Source organism: Saccostrea cucullata, unplaced genomic scaffold (assembly GCF_032062105.1).
Source record: "Saccostrea cucullata isolate Sc308-1 unplaced genomic scaffold, CSIRO_AGI_Scuc_v1 ctg51, whole genome shotgun sequence".
Classification (NCBI taxonomy): domain Eukaryota; kingdom Metazoa; phylum Mollusca; class Bivalvia; order Ostreida; family Ostreidae; genus Saccostrea; species Saccostrea cuccullata.
This window is the reverse complement of record NW_026930899.1, coordinates 151376-171730: the sequence shown is the minus strand read 5'-3', so window position 1 is coordinate 171730 and position 20355 is coordinate 151376. Positions and strand designations below refer to the sequence as shown.

Below are 20355 nucleotides of genomic sequence, written 5' to 3'. Positions count from 1 at the left end.
CGCATAAATTTGCAAGATTTTTTCAATGATAAATATTATTCAAAACATTTTACGTAAAATAAGATCACATTTTTTGCCATGATTACATCTGATAAAATATAATAAAGTTTTAAGTAATTAACCAAAGAGTTAAAATTTAAGTGCAAAAAGGTCAACTTCATTGTACCGTAGATCAGTAAGATGAACAATTGACCCTCTATTTTCTTTGCGATTTTGAGTCACTCTATATGAGTACTTATCCAAAATATACTTCTCAATAAATCCTTGATTTAACAAATTTCACGAGTGACATACCTTAAGGTACGCCGATCCTCAGGTTCTGAAAATCAGGCAATGACTGAAAATATTCACAAAAATGTCTCTGAATTCTCGAAGTAAAGTTTTCGATAATTCTCCAAAATCAAATTATATAGGGAAAATATGGAATTTTCAAATGAATTTTTAGTAAATGCGAAATAAAACATCTACTATGCCTTTTCCAGTTTAAATTTGATCAATAAACATATTTTAGAAATAAAATTCAAAGGTATCCAGGCTTTTGAAGAAATTGCACAATTTTTATACATATAAGGTACTTTAGTTTCTTCTATTTAGTTCGATCATTTTACAACGCATAGTGTATAAAGATTTTCCTATCATTACAAAACACTATAAATCACTTCTTATTTCATATTAAGTTAATAACATTGGTATTTTGGTTAGATTAAAAAAAACTCATTTTTTTGAAATATGCCATTATAAAATACTATTATGGATTAAACATTTCGACTTTTTATAAGACCTTTCTGAGAACTTCAAAGAACATTGAAGAACATTGAGAGGCATAAAATGAAATTTATTGCATGAAAAGATTTCAATTTCAAGCTTCATTTTGGGACATTTTGATTTAAATTATAAATTAAAGAGTTATCCTTCCTGACTGAGGATCGGAGTTCCTTAAAAGAAAAAAAAAACCATTGTCCAACAAATGCCCTACTAACCCTTTCTTTACTCAACACAAAATTAATGCTTGCTGAAAAGGAGAGACTTCAGATGTACTGTGCTACAGCGTTTTCTAGAAGTGAGGTAAATCGAAGCATATACTAGTATTCTCCTAAGCTTCAAATAACTTTTTAGAAAATTCTTAATATTTTTTTTTGAAAAGTCAATAACATCTCGATAAATCTAAAAATAGGAATTTTAATTTCATAGACTATTGCTTCTCCAAAAGAAATGAAAAAAAAAAAGAATGAAACATTTTCAAATCATTTGATTGCTCTTCTGGTCTTCAGCAAAATCACTTTGTTAAAAATCACTCTGTACAAACAAGTACTCTAAAGTTGATTGATTGATTGTATATTGTTTATCGTCCCTCTCGAGAATTTTTCACTCATATGGAGACGCCACCACCTGCCGGTGGAGAGCTGCAAATTTTGTCCTATACTCGGCACTCAGGGCCATTGAGCAGGGAGGGACCCTTTTCAACCAGTACCTACTTCGACACGGGACCTAGGTTTATATGGTCTCATCTGAAGGACCGGTCTCCACGTCCCACAGTGGGATTCGAACCCACGACGTAAGGATTAACTCCTTACTTCGCAACTCCAGAGCAGACGCTCTAACCACTGCGCCACGCGGGCGACCTCTAAAGTTGATATTAAGAGGATACCATTTGTTTTTTTAACAACATGTATGTAGTATTTGGAGACAATACAATCCAACAAACTGTTTATTTAAAAATAAATCGTAGATAAAACAGATAATAACAAATTATCATCACAAATTACTGTAGTTTTTCTGCATACTGATGAATTTATTGAAATTCTTCTTAAGAACAAATAGTAAGATTGCTTAAATTAGGCTCAACATGAAAAGTTAAAAAAAAAAACATGAAGTGAAAGAAAGTACCGTGATAGATGTTGATCATTCATAGTCTTCAAGACGTAAAGTATTGAAATCATTTGAAAAAACAAGACACGAAATAAGTCTACATATTATTGTTTATATTTTACAAAGATTTAATGATGGTTCTAATAGACAAGATCAAATGTAACAATTTAACATTTCCAACCATTGATTATTTAAAAAGCAATACTAAAAATTAAAAAAAAAAATCAACATGCACTTAAAGAAACTATTCTTTGAGAATTTATGATGAATCTAAAGGAATCTTTAAAGAGTGCTGTTAGAGATGGGAATGAGAATATTTGGGATAACATAAAAAATAAACTTCCTAAAAACATTCAAGTATATTAGGTAGTTATAATTGATATAATCTAATATATTTCCATTTCCAATTGTTTTCCCTATGAAAAACACTACGAAAGTGAATTTTGTTAATTTCTCCGTGATTCCTGTGGCATGTAAATTTCTCTATTACTACTGAAAGGTCAAACGTCAACCTGCATGTATATATCACTGGAGTATAAATACACTAAAGAAAAATATTTTTTTTTTAATTGTTTACTAAGTAATTAGATATGATATATCTTTTAACAAACAAAATAAATAATGAATCATCTTCGGATCAAAAGCAAGTCACTAACGCAACGCTGTCCACTTTCACCGAGGTCTCGCGAGACCGAGAACCCCACTTCCGTAAACATAGACATAGTAAACACCCCATCTGAACCACGGTGCCTTACCACGTGGAGAAATCGGCATTGCCACATAGATCTTCTCTCCATCATCTGATACAGACATCGTCCCTCAGTCATTACCATCCGACTTCTTAAGCAACTCAAATTCCTCTGCTATTTTAACAACCACACAAATCTGTTTCCTAACTATGCTTAGTCTCGTTTTCCCCAGACTCTCGCTCTCGAGGGAGTAGGGTGGTTTCGCGCCGATTACGTGTTCGCGCCGAGTGGTATCGCGCCGGGTGGTTTCGCCCCGTTTATCTACAGGTATATACAGGTAAGGTTAGGTATTGGTAGTATACAGAAGAATGTCAGACTGCTCGGCCCAACGACACCTCGGCCCAACGATACCTCGGCCCATTGACACCTCGGCTCCGACGGCTCGGCCCAAATTTGCAGACAACTCGGCTCACATAAAAGACACCTCGGCCCAAACAGAAATATAATATTTTAGTTAAATATATTTATTATTTATGCTGTTATATATCTATAAAATGCAAAAGAAAATTAATTTGATACATTTGCAATCTTCCAAGACGGCAAATTGACGGTAATTAAAGAAAGACAATCCATTAGTAACTTGTTCATAAGTGCTAATCATTAAACAAACAAGACGCGGTGCCTCCTTTTGGAGTCTCGAGCGCGTGTCATATGGGGTGGTGACTATGAGGAGTTAATTACGAGAAGCCATAATTTGGAGACTTATGTTAATGAAAAGTTTCTTTAAGAAACCCTTGTTGATATTTTATTAAATTGATTTGAAAAAAATAGGCCTATGATTTTTCAAAATTAAGCAGTAATATATATATATATAAAATAAACAATTTAAATCAATAAATCTTGAAAACCAGGGCATAAACTTCTGTGTAGACCTATTACATGTACCTCCCAATCAACGGATTGTAATTTGATGTTGTGCTGTGGTTAGTTAGAAAATAGTTAAATACTGAAATATTGAAATTATCGTATATTTATAGTATACGTATAGTGATTAAATATACATAGTACATTACAATACCGTGGCATAGAAAGTAAAAAAAAAATTAAACTAATTTAAACAAACTAAATTTAATTTTATTCCTAACGGGCCGAGCAGTCTTCGGTATGGGCCGAGGTGTCAATGATTTTGAGCCGACCTGTCAGGGCCGAGGTGTCAACCAGCACGGGCCGAGGTGTCGTTGGGCCGAGTAGTCTGTCTACCATACAGAATGCATGGCTTCCCCCGATTATTGGTAGTATACAGAATGGCTTCCCCCGATTACCTGTAATTACATAAACCAGTAGCCTGTTATTAATGAACCCCAAGCGCTAATGTCATGTTGTGTTGAGTAATTATCCCATTTTCTAGTACAAGTAACTCCTTTATTGAGTCTATTTTTTTTTAACCAAATTATGACTATTTGATCAAATTTGATCGTTTAATTTGGAATAATTTAGGATTGGATGTCAAAATATAATTTTTGTTGAAATATACTATTTATTTCTGTTGAAATATACTATTTATTTCTGTTGAAATATAATATTTATTTCTGTTGAAAATAATATTTATTTCTGTTGAAAAATAATTATTATTTCTGTTGAAAAATAATTATTATTTCTGTTGAAATATAATATTTTTTTCACAAATATCATCTTTTCAATGAAGGTTGTCATTGTTTTTCAATGAAACTTTTCTTTGTAGTATTGTGTATATTGTGTATATATTTGAAAAACGCACGACTTGCCTCTCATCATTATTTATAATTAATCTGCTCGTCGTTAATGATCAAACGATAATCAAATGACTACCCGATAAGCGGTATCTTCAGTAGTTCAGCGGCGCGAATCCACGAGGGGCGAAACCACCCGGCGCGAACAAGTTATTGGAGCGAACCCACTCGGCGCGAACACGGAATGGGAGCGAAACCACCCGCATTCCTCTCGAGACTTCGGCAAAGTCTCGAGAGCGAGAGTCTGGGGAAAACGAGACTAGACTATGCTGACCACTCCCGTCTCATCAACTGCACTGCATTCAATATGGCGGCGGAGAAGTGACATAGGGCCTACACACGTGTTCGTGCTTCCAACAACTTAAATCTAGGTCACATATATAATTAAAGTTAACAAGATTGCTTTGATCATAATTTAAAATTCTTTTGTTGTTTATTTTGTAAATATTGATATTTGACTACAGTAACTAAATAATCAATAAATTTGTTTCGTGTTTTTATGGGACTATTTTTTTTTATAGTAAAATTTGACGTCATGGGGCCCGTGCATTTCAAATCTACTAAATTAGACGGTATTTCGATTTATTTTAAGATTGTTATTTCAAGTAGAAATGGAAATATAAGGAATATATATAAGCCCGTTATGCTACAATTATCCCATGTTTCCCACTATTGTTGATGTCCCTGGCATACTCTCCTAACTAGACAGTAATTCCTTAAATAGATGTATTGCAAATTTGAGATGTTTTCCCTTGTTTAATATATATTTAGATATGTCAGAATAAAAAAAATATATACCGTTACTTTTAATTATTTACAATCAAGTATGCCTTTATTTCTTTTTTTTCTTATTTACTTCTCCAAAATTACCAAAACAAAATATAACAAGAATAGATATGGGTTACCCCATATCCAAAGATATTCGACTTTTAGATTTAATATGTTTAACAGTGTTTATAATGACTTTAATTAAAAAAAACTGCGGTATAATTATGGAATTGGTGTAAATTTCGTGAGTCCGTAGCATTACGGTCACCCAGTCTCCTAACAAACAGTACACATACCTGTGTCCGCAAGACCAACATTAGCCTAGGTCTACACACGTGCGATGGAGTTGTCAAACGCATCCAGCGAGCTCGGAGAAACACGTTTTGTTTTGCCGAGAAGTTACGATGGCAGACAAAACTTTTCTTTTCTTAATTAGATCATATGGATTAATAAAAATTATACAATCCCTGTTGACATGGTTGAACTATAGTTTGTTCTATCATTTGCATCTGCAACAACTTGTGTTTAAAATGGCCGGGTTAGGAAAATCTGGAGGGTTTCTAAACTGAAAACCTTTTTTTGTTTTGAAAATTACTGAAATATACTAATGTAATCGTCGCAGAAATTACTTACATAAAAGCTCTATATGAAATGGTATGCTGAACAACACGAATTATGTTTTGCTACACATTTTATACCCTACAGTTTACCAAGTGTACACACGAGCAGAATCCGGCCAGGGATTAAATATTCCATCATTTAATAAAACACACACACAGAATGATTAATTTTTTCTTTAAGAAGAAATTGTATGATAATTAACGGACTATAAACATGTACTTAATACAGTTGTTGATATAGTATTATCAATTCATCGGTGAAAAGATATGAATCGAAGAATGACCTAAATATTCTCTGTTATCAAACATGAAAAAAAGGCTGAGGAGGGAGCGAGCGTAGGAATATTGATATTTTTTATTTGCATTTCGGGGGGAAAGTGATTTTCTAATAATATTTTGACGTTGTTTTTGATTTCTTTAACGTATGACATACACAACTTCACTCTTATCATGAACAATTATGTTGTATCTACTGAATCATGATGGAACTATTTTGGTCGGACCAATTTGTGTGAGCCGCCGCTGACTACAGTAATATATCTTGCATTAATAGTATGCACTGATCGAATATATTAAAAATAAAATCAGAATGCCGAAAGTGAAATTGTGTTTGTTTTAGATGAATAAATGAAGAAAAAACACATGTTTAAATGTCCAGGGGCTTAGCAACCGGGGGGCCAATACATTTTTTCCCCAACCTTACTTATACTATAGGAAATGTTAATTGAAAGCTTGGTTGGCCCCCTCACCTTTAGACTTTTAGAAAATGTAGTATTAGAATTGGTACTAAAACTAGTTGACACTGAGAAAAGGTTTACCCTAAAAAATAGGATTTTCGACTTTGGGCAACTTTTAAAAACTTTTTCAGGTAAGTAAAAAAATTTTTTTTCTCCACGTGTGTGGTAGGAATATGGAATTTAAAATGCCGCTCTGTAGGTGTGATAAATATGGAGTTAGTGGAAAAACAAAAGACTGGTTCACACAAATGAAAAATTACATGCACCTAAGTCTACCGTTTACCGAGTTCATCCCCATATTTTCTCTTTTTTCAATACATTACAAATCTGGTATATAAGCTCTCATTCAATCAACTTTTTGGTTATCTTTAAATAAATCTCTAGATATGCAAGCAAGGAAATTTTTTATAAGGTTGGTATTTTATATATTATACAGGGTATTGATTTGTATAAATAAGAAAGTAAATTCTTGAAAAAAATATAACATACGTTTTTTTTTTTTTTCGTTTTTTTTAATTAAAAGCCCTTTTTGATTTTCGTTTGTTACCCAAAGAATAGAAAAAAATATCAGATAAACAAAGAAAGAAACGTTTATCAGTAATATTTTATATCAAATTTTTGTCATAACTCTCTAAAATTGCAAAACATTATAATTGTTCTTCATTTCAACGTTTCTTGACGTTTTCTGTGAGATAAAAGTTTGCATACAGACCTGTAGATGGTGATGTAATGAACAGGAATTTAATTAATCTTATAAAAGAAGTAATTTTATAAAAAGACACAAGAACAATCTGCAAACTTCGTGCTTAACATAATTACATTGAATATTGTGTGTTTCAGATTCAACCAATAGAAATCTAGATACTTTATTAAGTTAACACAATTCTTTTTAATTTCTTTTTCAGCCTTTTTATGTCTTTTTATGGCTTTATTTTTGTGATTTTTTTTTCCAGAAAACTGTTTGTGATAGGAACTAAACTGAAGGTAAACGCTTTAACATCATGTTTTATGTTTAAAAAGTAATTTATCTTTTAAATAAATTTTAAAAAAAAATAATGTTATGTTGTTTTAGCAAAGGACTATTTCTATCATAATTATGCAAAAGTTATAAGTCACTAGACAATGCTATAAATAATATGAACAAGAAAAAAAAGGCTTCTTGTACTGTTTCAAAGATTACAGTCCCTTTATCATCATCATAATCATCATCATCAGCGTCATTTTTTATTGTTTTACTATAATACTAGTAACGTTAGACTCTTTCCCATGCGTCTCAGTGCTGAAACTTTAATAGTCTTAGAAAAATATGGCAGACATTAAAAATATTATGATTATGTGGATGGTATTTAACACGAAGAATCAATTCTAAAAGAAAAAAAAAAGTCTCTTGTCTACTCTGATACGGGTAACATTAAACTCTCTTCGGTGTTTTCCGATGAAGTTATGGAAAATATCAACTTAATTCCTATTTTTTTTCTTTTTCGTAGATGAGCCCCTTTTCTGTCGATATCAGAATAGCTGCTCTACTCATGGTCATTTGTTATATTGGTATGTATCGTTTTATTTTTCATGCTTAACATATGATATTAATACTGGTCATGTTTTCCAATATTTAAGCCGTCTGTCATTTCATAACCATTATATAATTGAAGGGAAATTGACAACATATTTTTTCAAAAGAAAATAAATAAAAAATTGTGTTTTTATTTTTTATAAAGAGACGTAGAACATCAAAATCAAATAACGTTATAATCCAGTAGTGTATTCTCAGTTCTTTTTTGTAGGTAGTGCAACATCAACTTTATGTAAGTTCTTTAAAAACATTTATATGTGAACAATTGTGATCACTTCTTTGCTAAAAATTAAATACATGTATGTTTGTGTATTTTTGTTTTTGAACAACAGTGTATGTTTTCTTAATTTAATCAAAAGGTCAGGCAGGAGAGGTTAATTTCATGAGTTACCCGAAATCGCCATTTCCACAAGAAAAGAGGATAAAGTTTGAACAACCTTTCATAGAGAGACCAGTCGTAATGTATGCCATTAAGATGATAGACGCCCAATATAACACCAATACCAGAATCAAGGTCAACTTACAATGGGTACGTCCAGAGAGATTCTCCATCTTCATGACGTCAGCCTACGACAGTAAGCTGTTTGGTCTAGGGGTGTCTTGGATGGCCTGTCCATAACAAAAATATCATATGCCTTCCATTTAATAATTTTAAATATTCATAAACTCATTATTATTCATAATGAATCAATAGAACACACGTACATGTCATTATTATGTAAATAGTTTTATATATGCTTTGTAAATGATGTTGAGATGAAAATAAATTGATTTCTTTGTTGGTTGTGTTATATTTCTCATGCGATCTATAAAATATATAATCAATACAACTCAGTAAAGATAGAACACAAAAACTTATAGTCATGAAAAATCTAGAGTTGGGATTGGGTGCCTACGAGGAGTAAGCATCCCTTGTTGACCTAACATATCCGCCGTGAGCCCATATATTGATCATTTAGAGGGAACTTACCGCAGTCAAATTCAGTATAAAAACAAAGGCTCAAAAATTGGCATGAAAAAAGTCAGCCAAAATACGATCCAATGAATATATTTGCTAACAGGTTCTTTCAAACAACCCTAGAATTTACGAAAGAAAGACTTTGAACGAGGTTCTTGAAATCTCTGTTATATTGTAACCCCAACTTATCTGTCAGTAACCTGCATCAGTTAATAAATTGATGTTTCTCAAAACATGCTCTTAGGTGTCGAATCATAGTTTTGCGTTGTAAACACGAAATGTTATACCAATTGTTAGGTCTTTGTTTAAATACTGAATTTGATTAAAGAAACATCCATGTACCTAAACAATACAGAGCGCTCATGGGGTGTAACCATTCATCAAGGTAAACTTACTCCTCCTAGACAACAGCATTTCCAGGTTTTTGTGTTTTATGAACTCTTCACTGACATATCTGTATTGTTAAAAAAATTTGAGAGATTGATCGGTATCTTCACCTTTTAAAGTAAGTCACAGGTTTTGTTGCATTTGTATTACAGAAAAAATGTAAAATCATTTTGTATTCTACATGTAAAACATATCCAGATTTTAAAACAATGGCATTGACCTACCGTATGTCAGAAGTTTACTTAAGGACAGGTGATACAATTTTTATCCAAAATCTTGAAAATGACAGCTTTAGTTGAAACATGCTCTTAAGTATCGAATTGCAAAATGAATAAGTTTAACCGCTTGTTGTTAACTCTTCATATAAAGTTTAACAATAAAGAGCTTTATAAAGCGACAAAATTGTATACATTTGTATGAAAAAAGGAGGTTGAATTTTGAACAGCTGGAAAATTCTACAATCTTTTAAATATTTTAGGAATTTATTTGTTTGCACTATATTTACAACCAGAATTAATATTGGTCCAAGAATATATATCAAGTCAGTCATCAAGTTTCTTTTTATCTATATCATATAAATTATTTCAGGTGTGAAAAATACTTCTCTTTGTATTTTGTAAACAGTCCTGTCGTCCGAATGTGACATAGGATGTAAGAGAGGGGTGCAATGAAATGTAGACACATCAATAACTATGATAGAAGAAATCTGTCCATTGTCTTAAAAGAGCTGTTAATTATGCACACAATGACACGCGCTAAATTTGTTTCTAATGTGAAAACATATAAACTTGAACTTTAAATTCATTTATAATCCTGTTCTTGTATTTCCTTGCCAAGATCTTGTTACCTGAGCTATTAAACAGGAATGTAGCATCACTTTGAAGGGAGTTGAGTAACAACAACAACAAAAAATGACACACCTAAAAAAATTTGAAAAATCACCTCTTCCAAATAAAAAGGAACTTGTTTAACTCCAGAAACTATCTGGTGGTGGCGGGGATTTCAACTTACTCTTACCGACATGAAACTGTTGATAACATTACATTAATATACTCCGTTTTATCATTAATATACTCCGTTTTATCATCGATACCTCAACGAAAGGGGATTGATTGATTGTTGTTTAACTTCCTTCTCGAGAATTTTTTTTCATTCATATTGGGACGTCACCACTTGCCAGTGGAAAGCTACATTTTTTTTCCTATCCTCGGCACTCAAGGCCATTTTGCAGTGTGGGATCTTTTTCGTGCCTACTTCAGCTCCACGTCCCAAATGATCGGTCTCCACGTCCCACAGTTGGATTCGAAACCGACTCCTTACTTCGCTACTCTTTAGCAGACTTTCTACCCACAGCGCCATGCGGGCGACCAACAAAAGTAGAAAGGGTGGGGTTTTCGGTTAGAATCAATCTGAATTAAGACAGTTTCTACTATTTCACTTCGTTTATTGGGAAGTAAAAAGGAAGGACTGGCTTAAGGTAGACTGGGTGTAAATTAATATCGAGAAAAAAGTGCCAAAAATGTTAAAATTACTGGTATATAACGTAATAATTATTACATGTAATTAGTAATTACGTTTCTCCTGTCAATCAAAAATAGAAAAATCGGACCCGTAGATGGCAATGTCAGTTTGTGAAGGTGAACCTTACATTTTCAGTTTTTGGTACTTCCAAAGAAAAACTGTCTGGTTGCAAAGGATTTATATCTACATAAGAATGAACTCATACTAAAAGTATCATTCATGAATTTCTGATCAAAAGGGGGCATTTAGCATGGCGTAAGCTTTTTAACTACGGCCTCATGTGTCCTCCGGGGCACGGAGAGGATAAGTAAGTAAGCTTTTTGAATTAATAAAAATGACACAAAACCAAACTCATCACACTCCAGCACGTGATATTTTGTACATGTGTTTTGTTAAAAAGCACGTATACTTTTCATCCTGCTAGTGACCTACTACACATAAATGAAACATGGAGATGGCAATCCGTATTCAAGCTCATAGTCCATTTAAACAATGCAAATTACATGTAGTAGCAAAGCAAGCGCTCTTTAGTATGTCTGAAGTAAAGTATGTATAAAAGTTTTTATATCATCAAGGACCTATATACTAACAATATCCACAAAAATATATTTTCCATAATTTCATAATCTGTAAGAATAATTTAATTTTCGTTGTAACACGTCATTTGATTGGATAAAAGATTTAATACGTATAACATAAGATGACTACGTAACAATGAGTTATCTCAAAAACGTATTACTCTGCACGACGTTACTTCTAAAATTTGCTCAATTTGAAGCCATTTTTGGAGGAAAAATTGTCTTATTGTCCACACTGGAAATGATTTATAAGGAATGAAGCTTATTTTAACCTATGATATACAATTTGGAAATAACATAACTTGTGGCAGTTTAAGCTTTTTCATAAACCGCTTTGCAAAAATAAGCTTCATTCCTTAATTTTAAAAATCTGTAAAAATAAAGAATTTGATTGAAAACAGGAAATAATCAGAAATAAAGCTTTCAAATGTTGATAATCAAGATACGCTTTACATATGTAAATTTACACGTTATTAAAAAAAACAATAATGTGCATATATTTTAAATATATTTATTTGCATAACAATGATCAAAAATGATTAGATTTAATAAATCACAATGCTTTGAACAAAACATATAATGTATAATTAACAATGTCTGCACTTTTACAATTATGTAAAAAAAAACATGCACACTGGGTGTTTGAAGCAAATTCCTCTTTGAAAAATATTCATCAAAGTGATTTTAAACAAAATTTTACATCACAAAAATAATTTTTTTGTGTTTCAAAAATTGTGTAAACATGAATCACATAGTGTAAGGTTTATCGAAAGAACAGCTTCTTCCTAAGGGTTACCAGGGGGGCAGGGATTTGTTTGTAGACTCCACCCTCCAAACGAGCATTGGCTCTCCCTACCTCCTCATTCACTTTGACCAAGATACTCAGCAGGTCATATCTGAAGAAAATTGGAAGTATACTATTAAAAACAACAGATGCTAGAGAACTGAAAAGCAGTACAAGTAGTATAATCTTCCAGTTTTTTATCATTAATGAGTGAAAAATCTTATCATCCTTTTTTCTGCATCAAATCTAATTTTCTACCTTATTTTGATCTATAAAAAATCATGAGACCTACCTGTAGGCATATTTATCTAACATCTCCACCAGTTTGTTGACAAACCAGCTTCCCTGTGACCTACTTCTGTAGGACACGTACCCTGGTACAGTGGCACACCCCAGTACAAAGTCCGCCTCATCGGGGATCATCTCAGAGGTCCGGCCATTGTCCGGTTCAATATCACTGTCCATCTCAATGTCAATACCTGAATGAAAAATTATCGAGCAGGTTGTCAGGTAATTATGAAATTGCAAATATTTGTAAGATTTTAATTATAAGAAAAAATCTTAACAGTTACCTCTTTATTGATGTATTATAGTCTGTAAATGTTTAGACAAGAACTTTTACCTCCTTGTTTTTCCCTTCCTTGACATGCCTGAATGAAAAACAACTTTGGTTTTCCAGCCAGACTTGGACACTTCCCAGATCGGAATATTCCCGTTAACTCGGAGATTCTGACCAATCTACCATTAGTGCCATAAATGTTCTGCAGGACACCATGGGACAAAATACAGCACACAAAACAGTCAAACTGAGAATGGTCTTCAAAGGACACCTCAACAAGTCTCCTGTTCATTGCATAGTCCTCTAGATTGTCATAACGTTTCACACGGAAGTCAAGTTTACGGAAAATGTAGGTTAATTTATCTGTAAATTATGAAAATTTCAATAAATGCCAATAAAATTTTTCCCATTTTAAATTTACAAGTGGAATTTCTTATAATGCTCATTAAAAAGGGTCTTTCATGAAATTTAGAAACCAGATAGAATATGCACCTGCATCCAGGTCTGTGCCAGTTCTGTCTGGCATCTCTTTGCTTTCTGGATCGTTTGGCACTTTGAAAAATTTCATGTTGTTGATTATCAAAGCAATGCCTACAAAGGTAAGACATAACAATGTATTACGTACTGATATAGCGTTTTTGCCAAAGAGAGAGGAAGAGACAGAGAAATAGGAAGTGCACTTGCAGAAACGGTATATAAAATTCATTCTTTGTGATAAAAAGTCCCTTAATTTACTTTTGGATATATGTAGCATTTACTTTAATTTTAAAAGAAAAGAGGGGTCAACTCTATTAAGAAATGGATGGGCACAATTTCCAGGATTTTCTTGAGATATAAAGATGAATTTTCAGGCTTCACCTCTTGGTTTTCTGTCCATACGATATGACGGCAGATCCATCTCATCATCAATGTGTGCTCTATTCATCATCTGGCCTAGATTCTCCATTACATTACCTTAAAACATATAGAACCAACAATTTATAGAAACTTCTCATCAGCCATACAGTGATAAGGAAAAAAGTAGAAAGAAAATAAACAGTTTCTGGAAAGCAGCTTGTCTATTAGATAACAAATGTCTCTGATGAAGTATATACTGTATTTTTATTTACCAAGGGTTTAAATTTATTTCGCGATTTACCAGGGGTAACATTCAACATAACTATTTAACATAGATCTGATGAAGTAATTAACATATAAAATTGAACACAGAATTTACACACCCCTTATACTTCTCGCTGACTGAGCATTGTTGTTTTCTGAGGGAGGGGGATGTAACTCTGCAAGCTGTATCCTGGCCTCAGCTATCATATAATTAAATGTTATATTAAATGTTTAACCATTGCTATATATACATTTTATATTTTTCTCATTGAGAGAGAGAGAGAAGGAGAGAGAAAGAGAGAGAGATCAACACTGCAGTCTAAAGCTAATTAGAGTAAAAGGACTGCATTATGGAGCAGAAATTAACAATGGTTCAACAAAATAACAGTTAAATGTATCAAGCTTTCTGTGATGCAACATCCTTGTACTTTTTTAAAATGATGCTACTTATTACTTCAAATATTAACGATAATTACCTAATTATCTACATGTAAAGACATACATGTGCACTTCCTGTTTAGTTGTTATGCACAAATGTTTATAGCTTAGATAGAAATTTGCACTTACTGTTTGATACTGATAAATTTTCTTCGTTGTGGTCTCTGATAGGCTGGTTTCCATGAGGAAGAATCAACATGGAAGTTTGTGTCTCGATCTCAGACATGTTTGGTCTCAGGGCCTGGATATCAGGAAGAGGCTCCGGGGCAGGGTGTCTCAATGACAAAGGAATTTCCCCAGTCGGAGGTTGATACAAAGAACGCAAGTCCATTGGAGCTATAAATAATTCAACTCGTAAAAGCATTTCTTATTCTCAAGATTTCTCATGTAACTTTAGTTTATATTCAACATATATTGTTTTTGATAATGAGTCAGGTGTTTCAGTTTTAAATTATCATCGCAATGCTATTTTGAAAGCAGGAACGCTTTCTGATATCAACATTATCTAATTTTGTTACCATTTTAGTTACTGGATTGTACTTACTTGGGTTAGGAATGTGTTCGTCTTCCTCCACAGTTTGTCCCAGTATCTGCAGTCCCTCTGTAATTCTAAACTTCTGGAGGACCCCTATCATAGTCACGCGGCAAGTCTCGTCGTTCTGCATCACGTCTCTCTGCCAGTGCTGAAGCATCTTATATACCCTTAATGATGGCATCATGTTATCATCATTAACTAAAGCTAATATAGTCATGTCCTCCAAACCCAGAAATGGGGCCAAGTCTTTCCAGTCTGGACTTTTGGAAATAACATCAGCAAGTCTTATTAAAAGTCCATCTGCTAATGGAGCGGCTAAAACAATTAAAAGAATCAAATGTATCAAAGTCATTCAAAAATTTTAAAGAAACAATAAAATGTTATGTTAATTCAAAGAACTTCAGCCTACCCATGGCTAGTGTGGTGCCTTGTCCCATTGGAGGCAGCTGGGGTGGTGGGTGAAGTTGTGGTCCCTCTGAGGGCTCCACTTCCATCTGTGTGGGGCCAGTGAACTGGGATGGGCTATTCCTCTTACCTATCATGGTAATCAAGTTTATATAAAAAACATTACACCTGCACACATTGAATACTTAAACTACAAGCATGCACATTTAAAATTGTACTGTGAAAACCTAGTATAAATAATAGCAATATTTCAATGAATTTAAAGGAGATTTATGAACAAAAAATATTTTTATCAAAGCCTTGGAGCAAGAATTTTCAAATCCTAAAGTAACGATATAAAACAATAAATTGAAATTTACCATTAGTGTAAAAAGAATTTTTTGGCTCTATTCATACTTACTTTGACTGGAGAGGTATTTGTTGACTTTTGGTATAAGATCAGCCCTGTCAATGACTTTAAGCACTTTCAGTAAAACATCAACTTTCAAATGGGACATTTCATCTTTTTTCTCCAAAAACAGAAACAAATCAAATATGGACTTCATTTTAGAAAGCTGTCCTTTAGGAACAAGCGATGTAAGAGCAAACATCACTGAACCAAATTCTTCATCGTCAATGTCCTCTCCAATCTCAAATAGCAGCACTCTGAAGTAATAAAAAAATAGATCTTCGATTAAGTTTTTAACAAAAGTATTTCTGGTGAAATTGTTTTCATAAAAGTATGCATATTTTTACCAAAATCATGAAAATGTTACATTAATTTTTATCTATAGCATTGAAATAATTTTTATCAATATCAAAATTGTTTGTTTGTTTCAAATAAAAAAAATTCTACAATTCTTAAAATTAGGTCAGTTATCATTTTCACTGATACATGTAACAAATATAGAGAGATATCTCTATAAATTATCCCATCAGAGTTATAAATAATTCAAATGAAAGAAAATGATAAACATGTACATGCAAAACACTTTCAAAATCAACACCTATTACAGGATGGTTACCTGAAAGGTGACAAGAATTTGTTGGATTCCATGTAATTGACATCTTTTCTGTATATTTCTTCTTGTAGTCTCCGCAATCTTTGTTCCACCATTATGGTATCCCTTGCTATTTTCTTCAGTAAATCCTTCCTATGAATTCTATACAAACACTCCTCTAACAGTTCCAGGTCCCCTTCCTCCATGTCGATCACACCTGTGTTCTGGAGTTCATTAAATAAATCAAGACCTCTCTGGGCCTTCTGTAGCTTGGAGTCGGGGACTACACCTCTAAGTAAGAATTTAAGGTTTTCCACATCACTCGTGTCTAATCCATTGTCCACAGTCACTAGGAATTGCCCATAGTCAAAGCCCTTCTGGGGAACTGCATCTGGAACCAGTTCAGGGCGATCTGTCTCTATGTCATTCATTGTAACAATTTCTTGTATCACTTTCTTTTCAAAGGGTGCCCAGTTTAGTTATTTTCTTCAGAAGTAATGCATCTCAATATGAAACTGTTGATTCTCCTGTTTACTGAAAAAAACCCAGTGAAAACGTCAGCAATTAATCCTTATGACTTTTCCACTTCACAATATTTTTTGTATTCATTTTCTAACATAATATAAAAGATCTAAGATATTAATCATTCTATAATTTAAAAAAAAGGAATTAACCACATGTAGGTAAATGGTAGCTAAGTCACAGCTGATCTTGATTTTTTAGGCCTGAGCCAAAATTTGAGTTGTGCGCCTCTAGTCCAGGAACCAGGATTTCATACTCTATAAGCTACATACATATTGTATATTCAGTGAGGCCATGCTTGACAGAAATAAATCTATTCTTTTCTGCATTCAACAATATATCTGTTGTGCGTTTCCTTTCTCTATCTAATACAGGTATGGTTCAACTGAAGAGTAGTTTAAAATAGTTTTCTATTTCTATACATAGATATGAGAAAAAAAAATCTAAACAAAGTTTTTTCAGGATTGTCAAACCACTCATAGCTACAGAAGTTCATCAGAGACATTTGAAGAAATATCGATACCAGAGACATATAAAACAATATGATTTTATATGTCTCTGTCGATACAGAATTTGAGAATATCATCATACGAGTTCGACGGAAGTTTATTCGTTAACCAGCATCAAATCCCTGGAACTTCAAACATTTAGTATGAATATTTACTCTATTGAACTTAAAATTAAGTCTAGAACTCACCATTTTCGCTAACATATTCATATCTATTGAAAGATATAAAATTTTCAATGCACAGTTTGATAATCGGGGATTTCCATGGTTTGTACTATTTTTAGTAACAGAAAATGACAAGTCGTTCGCTTATTTTCTATGAAAAACATATCGATCCTGAAAATTTCGTTTTGTTAAATTTAGTGATAAAATAATACAAGACTTAAAAAATTCAACAATTTCAATGTCCACAAATATTTGTTTCACATACATTATAACTGATATACAATTATCTATGTAGATTATTTGCTTGTGTATTGTTCTACAGTTGTCGTTCGTTCCTTTCACAACCGTCAAACTGACGACGGGAGCCGATCAGACAGGCGCGGACAGAGTTGCAAATTGTTTTACATTTTGAATTTCTCTTTTCATTCAAAAATTAAACTCAATTCAATATATTGAATTTACATGAATATTTTAGATCTGATGTTCAGAGATTTCCAAAAACTGTCAAATTCAAATCTGTGTCAAGTATGTACATAAGAACCGTAATAATGTAGCCCTCTCCGATTTTTTTTTAATCTGATGTTTTCTGGAGAGGGTTACAATTCCACAGCATCTCTATAATGGTCCAAGTATTTTTTTTTTTTAAAATAGTGGCGACTGCAGGTAAAATAAATTGTTCATTCAATTTATTTTTTGACGCAAACAGAGATATTTTTATGCTTTTAAAAATAAAATAGGACAATTCCTAAAGGATCCTCATATAGAAACTAAATTCTCATTGGCTGTCCCAAAATACAATCTAACAAGGTCAGTAAACATGGAGAATAAATTCAAGTTGTGATGTTGACATACACGAAAATTAACCGATAGATGGATCGTTCTGTATAATTTTGGATTAATTTATGTCTTGGATAAGTTCAGGATAACTATGCATTTTTTGAGTCCAGTTAAGCCATTTACTGACAATTTGAGCCGAAATCCGTGTAGGAGCGAATCACTTCCGCAGCTGCACCATTACAGAGATCCTAAGGAGCTGTAGCCCCCCCCCCCTCAAAAAATAAAAAAGAGGGAGAGGGCTACATTTTTGCAACTATAATTTTTTACCCCACCCTCCGTAACTGAAGATTCGAGGTTGTTTAGTGTTTGCCCTGTCCCGGGCGTCCGTCTGTCTGTCTATAGATAGGTGTTTGCATGTTTGTCAGAAATACTTTAAAGTTGGGTATTCTTGCAAAATATTGGGCAAAACTTTAAGAAAAAAGCTTTATCAAAAGGAATACGCAAATGAAATATGAGAGCTTTAAAATAGCCAATGATGAATCAAAGAGGACAATGCAGGCAAACATACAAACAGGTATGACAGCTAGATAGACAGACAGACGGACATATGGCACTGAAATCCTATACCCCGAATCTTACCTGCTTTACTTAGTCCTCTGCATAGGGCTTCTGCAGTCGCTCTACTCTTATTCTGTTTTTGGCTGTTCTTATATGTATTTCCTCAATTTCTGAGTCATTCCAATGTTTTCAAGCTCTTTAATTCTTGTTTCTATCTTGTTCTCCTTTAAGTGCACAGTCCAATGCCTCTCTAATGTTGCTATTTCGGGGCTTTCTCTATGATTGTATGGCCAAACCATTTCCATGCTCGTTTCTTGATCTGGAGTGTGGTGATATATTAAATATCTATGATATAAAGCTACGGTCCAGTAGCTTTTTGTTGGATATTTATGTTGGCCATGATGCTACTTTACAGATGTGTCGTAGGCATTTGTTGGTAAAAACCTTGATTTTGTTGTAGTCCTGTTGTTAGTCTCCAGGTTTTACATTCGAAGAAAAGCACTGATCAATGAGTTAACATTGGTATGAAATATTCTGACCTTTGTGATTTCATTTAGTGTACTGGAACTCCAGACCGGCTTGAGCATTGCAAAAATTTGTCGGACTTTGCTTATTCTGGGTTAAATGTCTTCGTATGAACCACCTGTGTTACTAACGATGGACCCTACTAAGCAGGTACATGTAAATTGTACCACCTCTTCCAACCCCCCCACCCCCACTCAGTTGTGATTGTTCTCGTTCTAGTCTTGACTTTCATAATTTTTGTTCTTGGTACAGTTTATGGAAGTTCAATGGGGTCTGGTTTTCGAAATGTCTAAGTAAGGACAAAGGTAACAGCGGTTTACTGAGCAGCTTCTTGTAAATTTTGGGTTTTTCAGACAACTTTATTTTGTGTTCCTCTCTCTGGTGCATGCGCGCGTCGTTTGACTAATTTTTCGGCATGGTTACCCATGCTCAGTATAGCCAGGGTTCGAAAGATAAACATTCTGATGAATTCTATGCAAAGGAGAATCTAACTGTAGAACTGTAGCTCAGTCCCGGTCGGAAAAAAATATATTGACAGACCGGAGAGCTACAATGCCACCCATTGAAAAACTGTATAAAGTTATTTATTGCGCACAAAAAAGTGCGCTGTTCCTCGATTAATTTCTCCATGTTTTTAAAATTGTCATCACAGAATATTACTATCCGTGTGTCCTAACATATTCTTTCGCTGTTTCCACAACAAAACATTCCTTACATTTGTTTTTAATTCTGGCCCTATATAATTTTGGAAATTGAGATCATCGAAAATTTCGCCTATTTATACTGCCATTTTGGTTTGTAAGAAAATTCGGTCCAACGCGCTTCGTACATATGCAAACTACAAGAGTACTTGATAGAGCAGTAAGAAATTTTTTGAAATCTAGCTTTTTTTTGCAATTGAGGTAAAAGATTTAGAAGAATTAATCCAGAACACACTTTTTGTGCGCAATAAATATACAGTTTTTTTTTCAGTGGGTGGCACTGTAGCTCTCTGGCCTGTCAAATATATTTTTTCGGAGAGGTACAGTT

The 20355-nt window shown here is 33.3% G+C and overlaps 3 protein-coding genes across 3 annotated transcripts in view; 1 reads left to right on the top strand and 2 right to left on the bottom strand.

Annotated features, from left to right (window-relative positions):
• The window catches only part of LOC134230479 (uncharacterized), a 237853-nt gene that overhangs the window by 91762 nt on the left and 125736 nt on the right, over window positions 1-20355 (bottom strand). The window lies entirely within an intron of this gene.
• On the top strand, window positions 6812-8806 carry LOC134230471 (uncharacterized). The gene is made up of 5 exons (XM_062712299.1): window positions 6812-6864; window positions 7406-7436; window positions 7940-8000; window positions 8237-8257; window positions 8385-8806. The coding sequence occupies exons 1-5, from the start codon at window positions 6839-6841 to the stop codon at window positions 8642-8644; spliced, it is 399 nt and encodes a 132-aa protein (XP_062568283.1). The 5' UTR covers window positions 6812-6838; the 3' UTR covers window positions 8645-8806.
• Window positions 11990-16808, bottom strand: LOC134230491 (caspase-8-like). Its single transcript, XM_062712328.1, has 11 exons — window positions 16296-16808; window positions 15692-15936; window positions 15296-15421; window positions 14896-15201; window positions 14481-14687; window positions 14033-14113; window positions 13671-13766; window positions 13305-13403; window positions 12876-13175; window positions 12546-12732; window positions 11990-12365 (listed from the first exon to the last, which is right to left on the bottom strand). The coding sequence occupies exons 1-11, from the start codon at window positions 16700-16702 to the stop codon at window positions 12233-12235; spliced, it is 2187 nt and encodes a 728-aa protein (XP_062568312.1). The 5' UTR covers window positions 16703-16808; the 3' UTR covers window positions 11990-12232.